Here is a 13,595-nt window from a genome sequence, read left to right as displayed (position 1 = left end):
TATGCACGGGGTGCAGACAAGTCAGCATCAGCTCACGTTGGTGCAGTTTCTCTTTTGGGGTGTCGCTGCACACTTTTGACAGCTTGGCAATTCTCTGAATCCATTTTCACTTTTTGTTATGAGGAGAGAAAAGAAAAAAACAAGAAGAAGAAGACAAATTTCCACGCTCAGACAGAAAGAGAAAGTTCCAGAGACAGACAGGCTACATGAGAACATAATTTGGAGTATTTCATATTTGTGTTGGACATTGTACAGTAAACCATCACAGTGCTCAGCCTTAATCCTCCACGTAGCTACGCCCAGTCTACAGAAAGGATAAAGGCGTAGTAACGCACGGTAGTTTATGATTTCTCTCCTCGTGGGTTTTAGATTTGCCTCAAGAGTTGAAAGAAAACTCGCATGAAAAGTAGGAAAGAGCCCTCACCTATATGTACCTCCTTCAGGAATGTGCATGAGGAATTTTATTGGTTAGTGTTGGAAACAAGACAGGCTAACAAATACAGTATAATAACACTACTGAAAAGGTTAGGTAAGCAGTTAATCATAGCGGTTAGCCGTGCTGTAGACTCACCGTGCGTCCCACATTGAGAAATGATGACAGGAGCCACCCACAGACAAACACGTTTCTACTCTGCCCAGATCTCAGCCAATGTAAGAGTAAATCTTATTTATTTGTGATTACATATCAACGCCGAGTGTTGCCAGCACAATATGACCACAATTAATGGGATGTTTTATGCAGACTACATCCGTAGCTTCAGATGTCTCGGTTATTTTTATCAGCCACACTATCGTTGTTATTGCTGGTTAAAACACGCCGCGCTCAGTTTCTTTGTATTGATATAGTTTTTTTCGATTTAAATCAAAGGTGAATCAATTGCCAAACAAGACAAGGCCGAAATTCCCCCACCTCCCTAAATCGATGTTGTTCAAACCCAAAAGTGTTCTTGTTTTGACTAAGTGTAGAAACCGCACAAGACTGAAACACAAGCTCCGTTGTACTCTGGCTGGCATATCACACTCAGGAAATATTTTGCAAATACAGAGCTCACATGTGCTGACTAGACAATGTGTCCCTGAACGCTGAAATTAAAAGTAAATAGCCAAACCCGTACACGCATACGTACACACATACATTTATATATTTATATATATGTATATTTATATATATATGTATGTATAATAGACGAAGAAAGAGCACAGTGAGTCATGCATGACTTACTGTAACTCAGCTCTGCTTCGGGTGATAACCTCATTCACTTTAAATATGACTTATTCCAAGTATCAGAGGGGGAGTATCAGTGGGTTGCAGATGTTAAAATGTGGGTTCACTGGAGGACTGGAAATACAGTTTGCTTTTAAAAGGTCCTGTTAAAACACCGCGCCGACCCTAAATCAAACTGGACCCTATTAAAAAGATTAGGTAGGGGCATGAAATATAAAAATGAATAAAAGAAAAGATTAGTTTTTGTTTTTTTCGGTTCCTCTCAGCCTCCTGTGCTGTGACTTCTGCTGCTACCTGTTTAATTTAAAGTGGAGTAATATTAACAAAAACAGAAAGATTACATATTGTGATGCTGTGGCTCTCTGTTACCTTGGTGAGATTATATAGAGCAGCTGTTATTTATATAGGTCCCACACCTGCCCTGCTGACTCCCTCTGCCAGTAAACAATGATTTACTTCACACACACACAGGGAAACAGACTGTGTTTCCTCACGACAATGCTCCGGGTCACCAGTGCCTTTCAAGAAAATGAATGAGCCCAGTTTTGTATTTTCTTCCACTTCCTCTCCATTCCTGTCCTTCTCTCTCTCCCTCGCTCTCTCTCTCTGTCTCTCTCCGCGGTAGCGCTGAGACACCGGTTGGCATGCGGGTGCAGCTTACGCACCGTGCAGCGGCTGGGGTGGTGTTTTTTTTGGGGAAGGGCTTTGTAATCGGAGCCGAGCCGTTATCTTTAGCCAGAGCTGAGCAGAGCGGAGCCCGGCCCAGGCCAGACGTTAACTCATACTTTCACTCTAACTCGAGCAGGAAATGGGAGTATTTTATAATGTCATCCACTCTGTCATGAACACAATCGCTCAGTGCTCTCTGTAAACTATCACGGGGGACGCCGGTTCAAGGCTCAAGGATATTGATGTTTCTCAGCGCTCGGGAACAAAAAAATAAAAATCTATATAGCGTGTGTATCACATCGACACATATGTGTAATTATTTTACATGGCACAGGCACAGAGGCAATGGATTAGAAAGACAGTGTGTGAGAGGAGAAACTTGAACTGTGTGTCTGCTAAATTTATCATGAGGCCTTTGGGAGCGTTGAAATGAGAACAGTGGCCTATTACTGCTAAGAAGGTGTTTTATTGAGAATACGCCGACATGCCACCCCAGGGAGAGTGCCGGGGGAGAAGAGTGTGGCCGTAGCCTAAACCACTTTGTGCGTGCGTGTGTTTTTTTTTTTTCTTTGTGTGTGTGTGTGTGTGTGTAAGTTGTAAGCACACGCCTGCATGTCGCTGTCTCTCTCTCTGTGTGAGCCGTCTTGATGGTGTCAGATAGAAAATAAAAGCCTCTTTTTCTCCCACTTAATTATTCACCATGATATGTATTGGAATTGTCACTTTTGACACTTGAGGTGTCCCAGTCAATAATTTATATAGGTCAGGCCGGCTTAGCAGAGGCTCATTGTTAGTTATTATCAGATGAGAGCAGTGGCTTGTTATGCAGGCGCTCTGTTTATTTTACCAGTGTGTTTGCGGACTGGAATGCATCCCATGAACATTCCTTCATCCCTGGCCAAGGGTTTATAGCTGTTGATATGAGCTGTGTTTTAGAGCTCTGTTATTCAGCTCTGTGTTTATTGTCATGACAATTAACAAAATGAGGTGTTAATCTTGCCTCATGCCTTACCTCTGAGTCTTTGCTAAGTGCGCTGCGCAACTTGGCGAACCTGGGTTTTTTTTTTTTAATTGTTGTTGCCAAAAGTAAGAAGGCTGATTAGCAACTCTAACTACGATGGAACGGGTTTAAAGTCGAGTGTAAATAAACAGCCCTCACAGTGTTGGGTTTTGCTTGGTAGGGGGAATGAAAATAGAAAATGTTTGTCAGGAGCTTCTCTTGTAAGGAGCGGTGTGTTCAGTGAGCTCTCCAGTAGGTGGCAGAGTCCTGTTTTTCTTTCCTGCCTCTTCGCCTTGCTGAGTGCACACGGGTGTTAAAGAGTGTGATGATATCATGACAGCTAATTGCTCTCATTGGGATGGAGTTGGATGGATTGCCTGGTAGCTGGTGTAATGTTAGCTGTTAATTTAAGTGGTCGTAGCTTGTCTGAGGCCAAATTGTAGAATAAGTGTTTAAAAACTGGAAAGAAGAAGAAGAGAAAAAGAAGAAGTTAACCCTGCTGTGGTTTGCTTTATGACTGAATACACTCCAGCTTGTTTTTGCATATTGCAACTAGTTGCATGCCAGAAAGTGTAAACAAATTACAGAGAAACAAACTCTAAAATAAATAAAATAGTCTGGTCTCTCTTGGGGATGAATTTAAAAGAAAGACTTGTTTGTGGGTTTGTTGTTTCCAGCGTTTTAAAATGAGTTGTGTCTTTGTTCCGGGAGTGTAAACAGTTCCATTTAGCAGAACAATAAAGGGCCCGATAGCGGGGGCCGGCTTTCTTTCTTTCCGCTGGATAGCTGTGTTTACTTATCTGTTGTTTAATTAAAGGGCCTCTTTTCTTTAAGCTCCCATTGTTTCAATAGCACGGCCGGAGTCCCTGCAGGGGTCAAAGGGTTAACAGCCGTCAACTGCCTTTTTTTTTTTTTCCTCCTTCTTCTTCTTCTTCTTTTTTTTTTTTTTTTTTAAAGGGGCCCTCACACAAAGACACAGTTTCACCTGCAGCCCAGCCCGAGGCTCCCTATTGTGTGGCCCCGTTTGAATTGATTATGTTTAGAAGGCTGGTTGTGATTGGTGGAGAAGGGTGTGGTTGATTGGATAGTTTTGTATCTTGTCAGCCGGGGAGCAACCTTGCGCGTGCAATCTGTCTGTATCCCGAGGAAGGTTGGAGACTCCACAGCACAGCAGCGCTCGTTCTCAGCCTCCCTGCCTCCCAGCCTGTGTGCCTCTACCTCGCTCTCTCTCTTGCTCTCTCTCTCTCTCGCTCCCTCACTCCCTCCCTCTCTCTCTCTCTCTCTCTTTCTCTCGCCGCTGTGCTCGCCGCTCTGCTTCACTCCACACCGCGTGGCCCGGCACTCTGTTTACCCTGCCAGCTAAATGGAGTTTGTCAGGTTTGTCAATATGATTGATTTCTGTGATTTTGCTGGTTTTCTTGTGTAAAAAAACTTGACAATTTAATTTGACCGGGGAAAAAAAAAAACAGGAAGGAAAAGGAGGGAGTTTTATGTTTTATTGTCTGTCTATCGTTGATGGTCTGTCATTGTAACTGGTTAATTTTTGTCCAGGAGGAGAGCAGGGTTATCCAGAGTTTCTTTTTTTATTATTTTTATACGCTGACAGTTTACAGGCTTGTTCTGATAAGAGAAAGAAAGACAGATAAAAATTTACTGTATCGGAATGGATTGCAAAACAAGACTGTATAGAGCTGGCTTTTCTGTTTATCTGTTTATCTGTGTGCAACGCTGTTTGTGCTTGTCAGAGTTTCTTTAAGCTTTTCTTTTTACTTCACATTATTACAGCCTTTACATGTTTATGACTAAGACATATTTGACTGTCATTCTGCAGTGTTTGATTAGTTCAGTTTACTCTGTTGACAGTGAGCTAACCTGTTAAGCAGGATCTGGTGCTGTAGTATGTGTTGTTTGAGGCATAAAAAGTTCTAGGAAAAGCAGGAGACAGGTGTGCCTTTTCTCAGAAAATGATTTGTTGTTCTTCCCTGTTAAGAATATTCCAGGGTTGAGGCGCTGAAATGCTTTATAGTTGTTGTTTTGTCTTGTTTTTCTTTTCTTTGCTGGTTGTGTTGTTTCCTGATGATTTGTTGATGTGAGTTAATGAGTCCGGGTCAGGCTCTTGCGTGCTCTCGGGGCTCTGGCCTGGACTCGTCTTCACTCTCCTCGTGATGTCACAGTGAATTAAGACACGGGCTGGCACGGCTCGGGATTTGACATCGTCACCACAAACCACGTTGGAGACGCGCTGTCACTCCGAATGTCGTCGCTCGCATCTTTCCGAAAAGTTAGCGCGTGTGTGTGAATGTCGGTGTGCGTGTGTGCACTTCTCTCTGTGTGTGTGTGTGTGTGTGTACTTGCAACTAAGGGTTTGCAAAGTACATTTAGGAGGGAAGGTTACAGTCATTTTGCTCCATTATTCTGAGTTTGAGTCCCGTTTGACTCAATCTTTAGTGGCTAAATACTACTTTAATGAGCTCAGGTATATGTACTGCTATAATTTAAGTCATACACTGATGCAAATATAGAAGAAAAAGACACGTTTGACTTTGCCGTACTGTCGTTTTTGTCTGTTTGCACTCAACTATTTAGCTAAAACTTTTTTGGTTGGGGGGCAGTGTTCCAGCACTTTGCATCAGTGCTAAGAAAGTGGGCGCCTGAACGACAGGAGGGAAGGAGCAGAGCAGTGGACGGGACAATCAGATGGTTTAAGGAGGAGGAGGAGAGCGGAGCCTTAAACGGGGCAGTGTTCACCGTAATGCCGTGCAGCTGTGGAGCCGAGACTCGCAGTTTGGGAGAGCTGGAGTGCGAGCTGATTGGGTTGACAGTTTGTAATCAAAGTTGATTTATTGTTCATTAGTAGTGCATTAGCCCTTTCAGGCAGGGGCGTTATTTGTGCAGTGGCCTGTCAAGGCGAGGGGCTGCCAGCACCTGTCATTTCTAAACCATGACATAGGCAACCAGATATTAGCTGTGTACCCGTGGAGGGGGGCACAGGGAGCAGCCTGCAGAGCCCCACGGCTCGCTGGGATATCCTTTACAGGGACGGTCTTTGCTTTGTACTGGAGCAGGCAGGCAGGCAGGACAGAGAGGAGAGACGGGGGAATAGTTGAGCAGTGATATAGTGAGCCACCAGCTGCTCTCTGCTGTTATTCACTGGCTTTGCCGACTAAAACGTGTTTTTACTTGAAAAAGGCTTACATTCATGTTTTTTTTTAAGGGTCATTACTGCTTGGAGTATGTGCGTCTCTGTTTCAAATGGGAAGATTAACTCTACACTTGAGATGCCATGTGTTTCGGAAGGTTCAGATGGTGGGATAATGATGAGATTACACGGTGCAGAGTGTTTTATGACGGAAGGTCTTTTTCACCACTCATCTCAGTGTATTGTTAAAAACGTTAAGGGACACGAGGGTATTGACACGTTGAACCTAAAACAATAAGGGTGGATTATTAAGGAGAGAAAAGTTTGGCACATAGGAATTTTTACTTAAAGCTATAAATCTTCTGATGACATTTTTATTTATTTTTTTCAATAAAATTTAATTAACCGTCTGTACACTGTTTGTGAATCACACAACACAACAACACTGCGAGTGTCAAGAAGCAACATAATTGTTGTCTGCCGTCATGGAAACAAGGATTAACTTTGTGCTGCCCATGTGCAGAGAATAGAAACAATCGGTGTGAGGACGTGTCAGCCATTGTCTTTTGACTACGGTTTCATTTGAAAGGGATTTTAGAGGCTGTGATCTTAATTAAATCTTAACTGAGTCAAATAATGTATCTGGAAAAAAAAAACATGCATGCGTCGTGCAGAGCTGGTAGACTGCGGGCATTCGGTGACAGTGAGATGGCAGAGAGGTTAACGCAGCGAGCAGCGAGCGGTGTGCAGCTCTTAGCAGGCGCCTTTGGTTTGTAAGCCTGGTTTCAGAAGTCGTATGTATGGTTAAAAAAAAAAAGAAACACTCGGAGGTGTGGCTTGAAAGGTCAAAAAGAGTGACAGGACGTGAAAATGCATGAAGCAGTTGTTGCTTTTTATTTTTTGTTTCTGTTTTTAGTTTAGAAAAAACTAAAAAATCTAAATATGCAACTGCATCAGTGTTATTTTAGCTATTACTATTAATAAGGATATTTTACCATTTTTAATTAATTGCTAACATAAATATTTTATAGGATATTTTTTCTATTGCACAATAAAATTATTAAACTAAGGATGGTTGCTAAGGTGTGTGTGTGTTTGAGGAGAAGGAAGGGAAGGTGTCCCGGGTGCTCTCCCCTCAGCACTGGTCACCTGCAGAGGTGGTTTGCCTCCAGTGTCCAGGTCTCAGCTCACTCACTCAGCTCTTATTGCTGGCGTTCAGAGCTCGCTCACTTTCGCCGCTTCGCAGCTTGTTTGTTTAAAACCCAACACTGGGCCGAGCTCCGGCACAAAAAAAAAGAAAGAAAGAAAGAAAAGAAAAACCTGTTTGTTTGCAGTCGTTGAGTTAATTAAAATGCAATCTTAACTTTTGTTTTTACAGTTGCTTGCAAATAGTTTCGAGTCCCAGCTCCACCCCGAATCCAGAATATATAGTGCATGGAGACAGAATGTGGCTGTGATTATCCTGTTTATCTGAGCTGTAAATATTTTTAAAACAGCTTGATTGTGGATGACGAGGAAGGAATCGTGGTCGTCTTTAAAACATATGTGGAGATTAATAGTTGCGTCCCACTTTTTAAAATTTAGTAGTTTCACTAAATGATCCGCGGCGTGTTGTTTTCTAAACATTTAAGTACTATTTCAATCTGTTTACATATTAAGGAGTTATTAATTATCATCATTATCACTGTTTTTATTTGAGAAAAAGGAGCTTGGTGTGAATGTGCCGCGTCTACTTGTTCGTGGGGGAAATAAAACGTTCTCCACTTCAGAGATTTCAATCAACCTGAATGGGTAATATCAGAATTAGTCTTTGCAGTCTTGTCGACGACTAATTACGTTCACACATCACTTAAGTACAATGGCTCCCGTGAAATCCTCATTTCGGGCGACATTTTCATGCAGGAGATCGCAGCGAGGAGGGGAAGTCGTTTCCTTGCGCCACAGCAGGCCAAGGTAAAACAACAGCATCAAACGGACTAGGCTCTGTGATTTCTCTAGGGCTTGTTATTTCTTTTTTACTTCTCCATTCCATTTGATGCCCCCACAAAACAAGATGACCCCGGGGAGCACAAATGAAAATTTGATAATTTTTTTATTTATTTTTTTTGCCTTTTCTCTTCTCCTCCCCTTCTCCTCTTTCAGAACAAGCTGCACCTTTACGGCCAAATGAAACTTCTCACCTCCTTGTCCCTTATTCCTGTTCCTCTTAATTGTCTTGGTGCAGGGTAAGAGGCTACCGTTCACCCTGCTCCGTTTCATCGGCCTTTGACCTCTGACTTCTGAGAGGAGGGCTGTTTGGGGAGCATCTTCATTAACTCAGTGGCTCTCTTAGCATTTTCTGATCTCTTTAGAGAGGGAATCATATTTTGGATTTGTCTTCCTGTAGGTGTCCTTCAGTGATAGATGCTTTGTCTTAGTGCATGGTCAGAGAACAAAAGGAATAATCTGATAGTGGTTGTTTTCCATTGAAATAATAAAAAAAAACATTTAAACATTAATAATATATAATCTTTTCCTAAATGTTTTCTTTCTAACATATTTAGAATATATACTTGAAGTTTTCTTTTTACCGTACGTGTAAAATATGTGTTTGCTCTTCCTGTACAGTACGTTACGAGCTGCACATATGCCTGTATGTACTTGTGACAGTTAACATTTTAGCACAGTATAGATCTGTGCATATGTGTGTGTTTGTCTGTGTGTGTTTGGCCAGCAGGCCCGTGCTGGTACAGTGTATTGCCTCCAGTCACTCTGCAGCTGTGTGAGAACGTTCCAGGTTTGAATGTTTATGTATGGGAGGCACCTGGAGAGCACCGCACCTTTGTGAAATTCATAAACGTCAGCTATTCCTGGCATCCTCAGAATGTCCTCTTTTTCACACCCCCGGTATCGGTGGAGCAGCAGATTAGAGCTGGGCTCGGTGGATCCCTCCAGTTATTAGCCTAGTGCGAGCCTCCTTTTAGACTATCTTTAGATGGCGATATATTTTTGTGGATCATCATCTGGAGTTATGATGTTATCCGAGGGATAAGGGAGTGCACCATACGGGAGTGCTCTAAATGGCGACTGGCGTCCTGTGTTTGCGTTAAATGGGCATGATACGGCGGCCAGGGCAATATTTTTCAGTTAAAGTGCTCCTCCCGCCCCTTCCACTCAATAGGACCCAGTCATAGGGAGATTTTCACTCCTTCAGCACAGGATTAAATGGTAGTAGTTACATTGATCAATAGGTTAAGAAGCATACAATCCCTCTCGCTGCTAATGACCTCAGTAGTAATGGGTAATAAAATGGGGGTCTGTAATAGCCTCTTGCTGGGGCTGTGCACAGAGGAAGCTGCTGTAGCTGTAGTTACACTGAGCCAGACGATCCTGACAAGTGTGAAAACCGTGATGAGACATACATCTCAGGTGTAAAATAAAAACAGTTGAAGGAAATCTCAGTGTAGTTTTGTAATGAAATTGGCAGTTATTGAGAAGTGTGTAAAACCTCAGTGTTAACTCAAAGCCCCCGTCAACCCACCACCACCACCACCACCACATCACACTGTGTAATATGGCATGACAAAATGATTATACATTTGAAAATAAGACACAATTTGCAGCTTTTGCACGCTAGTAAAAAAAATAGAGCATGACAAATACGATGGAGTAGATTTAAAAAAAAATAATAATAAAAGACGGCATTGTTATTTATCTTATGTGCACATAGGAGGTTCAATGTCACGCTTAGATATGGCGCTGTATGTCACATTATGTATAGGACTTGCATGTCAGCAAAGGCGAGGGCTGTTGGTTGACCTTCAAAATAGTTCATCAAAATTAGTGATGCCCAGAAAAAAAGGACTTCAGTGGATAATGACTGTGAAATTAGGAAATGGGAGGCCGGGGCTATGCAAATGACAGGACAAGTCATGTGCAAAAGTCAAGATGAACTGCATATTAAGACATAATACAGGGGGGAATTAATATTGCATTTTCCTCCTCGCACCCTCACGCCTTCTTGTGCTGGAAATGAAAAATGTGAAGTGTGTGTTAGTCCTGGCTGGGGCTCAGCCTCCTTCATCCTCTCGGGGAGGGGGTGGGATGGGGTGGGTGCAAGAACACAGCCCAGTATAGTCTGGCACTGCTCAATAAAGTTAACGGAGAGCATCAAAGCTGGTCCTTCCTATTTGACATCACTGCCCTTTCCTCCTGTGTTTTCGGTACAAGCTGTTCATTATGGCACCGCTTTGTTTTTGTTTAATGCCACAATGGGGAGAGTGAATAAGGTGATATGCATGCAGGGCGTGCGTCAAGGAAAGCCCCTCAGTTACCGGACAAGATTTTAAACAGCTAAATTACGTTCAGAAAAGCATGAAAAATTCAAAGAGGGGGCGTCATTAGCCGCGAGGTGGCCGCACAATTCGGGTAACCTTGGTGAAGACACACTGTCACCGGCTACGTCTGCTCTATCAGCCGCTGACATCAGCCCGAGACGCGCTCACTTATGCACTTATGCATGTACACGGAAACACCTTCGCCGTAACACGTTAACAATCGCAACAAAAAAAAAGACGCAGCGGTATCAAAGCGCGTCTTAGCCGCAGTTTGTCACCCAAATGTCAGGGAAAGGAGCTTTTAATGGTGTTGCACATCATGGCGGTGAGTGGCAGCATCCAGACACACTCCGAGTCTCCTACGTCGCCGTGGCAATTAAGGCACCCTGACAACTGTGGGGGCTCTTTCGGTGTCACAACAAATCACTTGTTTTGGGAGTCGTGCACTCACACCTTTCTTCTGGGAGTTAGTTAGAGGCCTGTGTGTTCTTTGCCATGCCCCTCCACACACACACACACACTCCCTCCCTCCCTCCCTCCCCAGGCTCTCTATATCTTCACAATAATAGATCGCTGTTGACAGCGTCTCTAATGAAATGCTCTCACATGACATGTCGTGCGCGTGCGACGAGCAGATTTTTGAGGCGATCTTTCACGTCTTCAGGTATGACATATTTGCCACGCTGTGTAAACGACGCGATGCAGATCATAGCGGAGGATGATGTTAAGGGGGTTTGCGTGTGAGCAGGGGTGAGGAAAGGACAGCACTTTGGGTATACACTCCGCATCTGCTCAAAGGCACGATGCATGCGTGGCTGTCTTGTGTCCTTTAGCCCGTCTCGCTCTGGTGTGGTGTCATAATGGTTAGAGGGGTTAAAAATGTGTGGGTGGGTGTGTGTTTGTCGCACTTCAAGATGACGCTTGAGATGAATTCCTAGATTCAGAGGATGGATTGGTTTTAATTCTGCTCCGTCTTTGTGCAGGTTCCAGTGTCAGTGGCTATGATGACACCTCAAGTGATAACTCCACAGCAGATGCAGCAGATCCTTCAGCAGCAAGTCCTGAGCCCTCAGCAGCTCCAGGTTCTTCTCCAGCAGCAACAGGCCCTCATGTTACAGCAGGTAATGTACGGCCGACACTCGTTACATGAATCTTTTCTTCTTTTTTTTCCCCCTTTCACAGGGCTATCATATTTCAAATGGTGAACGTCTCTGTTTGAAATGAAAATCTTCTTATGTGTAGACCGTTCTCCACAAAGATAAATTCACTTTGAACCGCTGCTCTTCCTCTCGTCTCGTCTCCGAGCCTCAAAGACGACGCTCCTCAAAGTGTTGAAAATTCTCCCGCTGCCGGGTTTTGACTCATGCGTCGCCACATTGTGTGTCTTTTTGCAGCAGCAACTCCAAGAGTTCTACAAGAAGCAGCAGGAACAGCTCCACCTCCAGCTCCTACAGCAGCAGCAGCAGCAGCAGCAGCAGCAGCAGCAGCAGCAACATGCAGGCAGCAAGCAGAGTAAAGAGGTAGGCTGACATCACTCCAACCGCCTGCCATAACCAAAACGTTGGCCAGACAGAGCATGGAAGGCATGTGTGCTCCCTCCCTCCCTCCCTCCCTCTGCTCCATCTGCTTTCAGACTGTGGTTAAAGCAGGAGAAGGGGTGTTTGGGGGGTGGAGGGTGGAATCAAGTGCACTCATGCTTCTGATTAGCATGTCATACTTGCTGGATAAATGGTAACAACTGACTGATCCTGTGCTAAGAATACAGAGTCTCTTTTTCTGGACGTGTCCCCACATTAAATGTAGATTTATTTTTTTTAAAGATGCTGGAGTCAGTCCATTGTTCTATTTTTTTTTTAAGTAAACAAGTGTCCTATGCAACAAAGAGATGACCGCTCCTGTGAGCCTTGTGTAGGACTTTAATGAAAGGCAGAAACACGGAGCATATAAATCTGAGAGGCTTTCTCGTGGTAATTAACATGGAAATGGCAGAGGAAGAGAAGGCATGTAATTGTGAGATATCAGTGCAGAGAGCTCTCCCAGCTTTGTTGCCTGTATTGGGTTTTTTTTTTTTGTTCTTTCTCGACTGTGCTCCCCGTAGTAGTGCAGCAGGGCTTGCTCGTATAGGCGGCGGCATTACTGCGTGTTAATGACAGGCGGATACGGGCATCACTGTGGACAAACCAAATTATTATTGTGCAGCCAAAAGAAAGTTCAAAGACAATCTGGGGATTTTTCTTTCGCTCTTGTCCCCGTTGAGTTCCAGTGTTTGGAGAGCAAAGGGAGCCCCAGAAAATTAAGCACAACGTTAAAAGCAGACACACACACACACACACACGCATGGCAATCCACGCATGCTCACACTCACACCCGTCCGTGCGCTGTCGAAGCTCCCAACTTCAAAGTCGTAGCTCCCTAATTAATGAACTGCGGGCTTCAGTTTGGACAAGTTGTGGCGTGATGCTCCCATAAATCAACATGACAGCAGAGCTCCTCGGCCTCAGATAGGACCTGTCACCGAGTCGCATCTGATGTAAACAGTTGAGGAGCAAGGGAGAAAAGAGGGGGGGAGGGAGGGAGGGGAGGGGAGAGGAGAGGGGAGGGGGGGACAAGGAGGTGCAATTGATCAGTTGAATGGAGCATGAGAATAAAAGAAAAAACTACTTTTGAAGCATATTATGTATGATCACAGGAAATGGATGCAGCCTCAAGAGGCTCTACCCCTCTGCCGATGTTTTCTTTCTCTTCCTATCGCTCTCTCACTCTCTCTCTCTCTCGCTCTCTCACTCTCTCGCTTTCTTTTTTTTTTTTTTTCACCCGCATTTCTCGCAGCCATGAAAAGACAGAATAAGAATTATGCAGTGACTCCCCTGTGGCTCCCAGACAATAACCCCCTGTTGTTGCTTTGTGCCTCTTTTATTTTAAAGACATCAAAATTTAGTTTTTCAAAGATCTTTAACTTTATATTTGAAGCCCGACAATAAAGGCCTGCCAGTGCCACTCTTTATCATTTGTCAGGGACTGTATTTTTCTCTCCCTCGTGCCACTTCTTGTTAACCTCTTATTTGGTCTATTGGGTCTGGGCTTTTTAATGTGTCTGCATGCTGGGAGCGCACAGGAGCTGCTGTCAGCTGATGGGACCAGAAGAGGAGAAAAAAAAAAAAAAGAAAGAGTTAAATTCATTTGCAATGCTTTTTCTTTCTTTCTTTCTTTCTTTCCTTTTCTTTTTTTTTTTATTCTGAAAAGCCA

The 13,595-nt window shown here is 43.8% G+C and overlaps 1 protein-coding gene across 3 annotated transcripts in view; it reads left to right on the top strand.

Moving 5' to 3' along the window:
* Positions 1–13,595, top strand: part of foxp1b (forkhead box P1b) — a 150,072-nt gene that overhangs the window by 105,543 nt on the left and 30,934 nt on the right. Inside the window, exons 1-3 of one of the 3 annotated variants that reach the window (XM_084542777.1) lie at positions 4,162–4,271; positions 11,333–11,470; positions 11,744–11,869. In XM_084542777.1, coding sequence (XP_084398903.1) covers positions 11,351–11,470; positions 11,744–11,869 — 246 coding nt within the window. In that variant the 5' untranslated portion in view covers positions 4,162–4,271; positions 11,333–11,350. Of the gene's footprint in view, positions 1–4,161; positions 4,272–11,332; positions 11,471–11,743; positions 11,870–13,595 lie in introns of those variants that run through there. The other 2 variants (XM_084542776.1, XM_084542775.1) reach the window with 2 other exon arrangements.

This window comes from Chelon labrosus (genome assembly GCF_963514085.1).
Source record: "Chelon labrosus genome assembly, chromosome: 4".
Taxonomy (NCBI): domain Eukaryota; kingdom Metazoa; phylum Chordata; class Actinopteri; order Mugiliformes; family Mugilidae; genus Chelon; species Chelon labrosus.
This window is presented reverse-complemented; position numbering and strand designations above follow the sequence as displayed.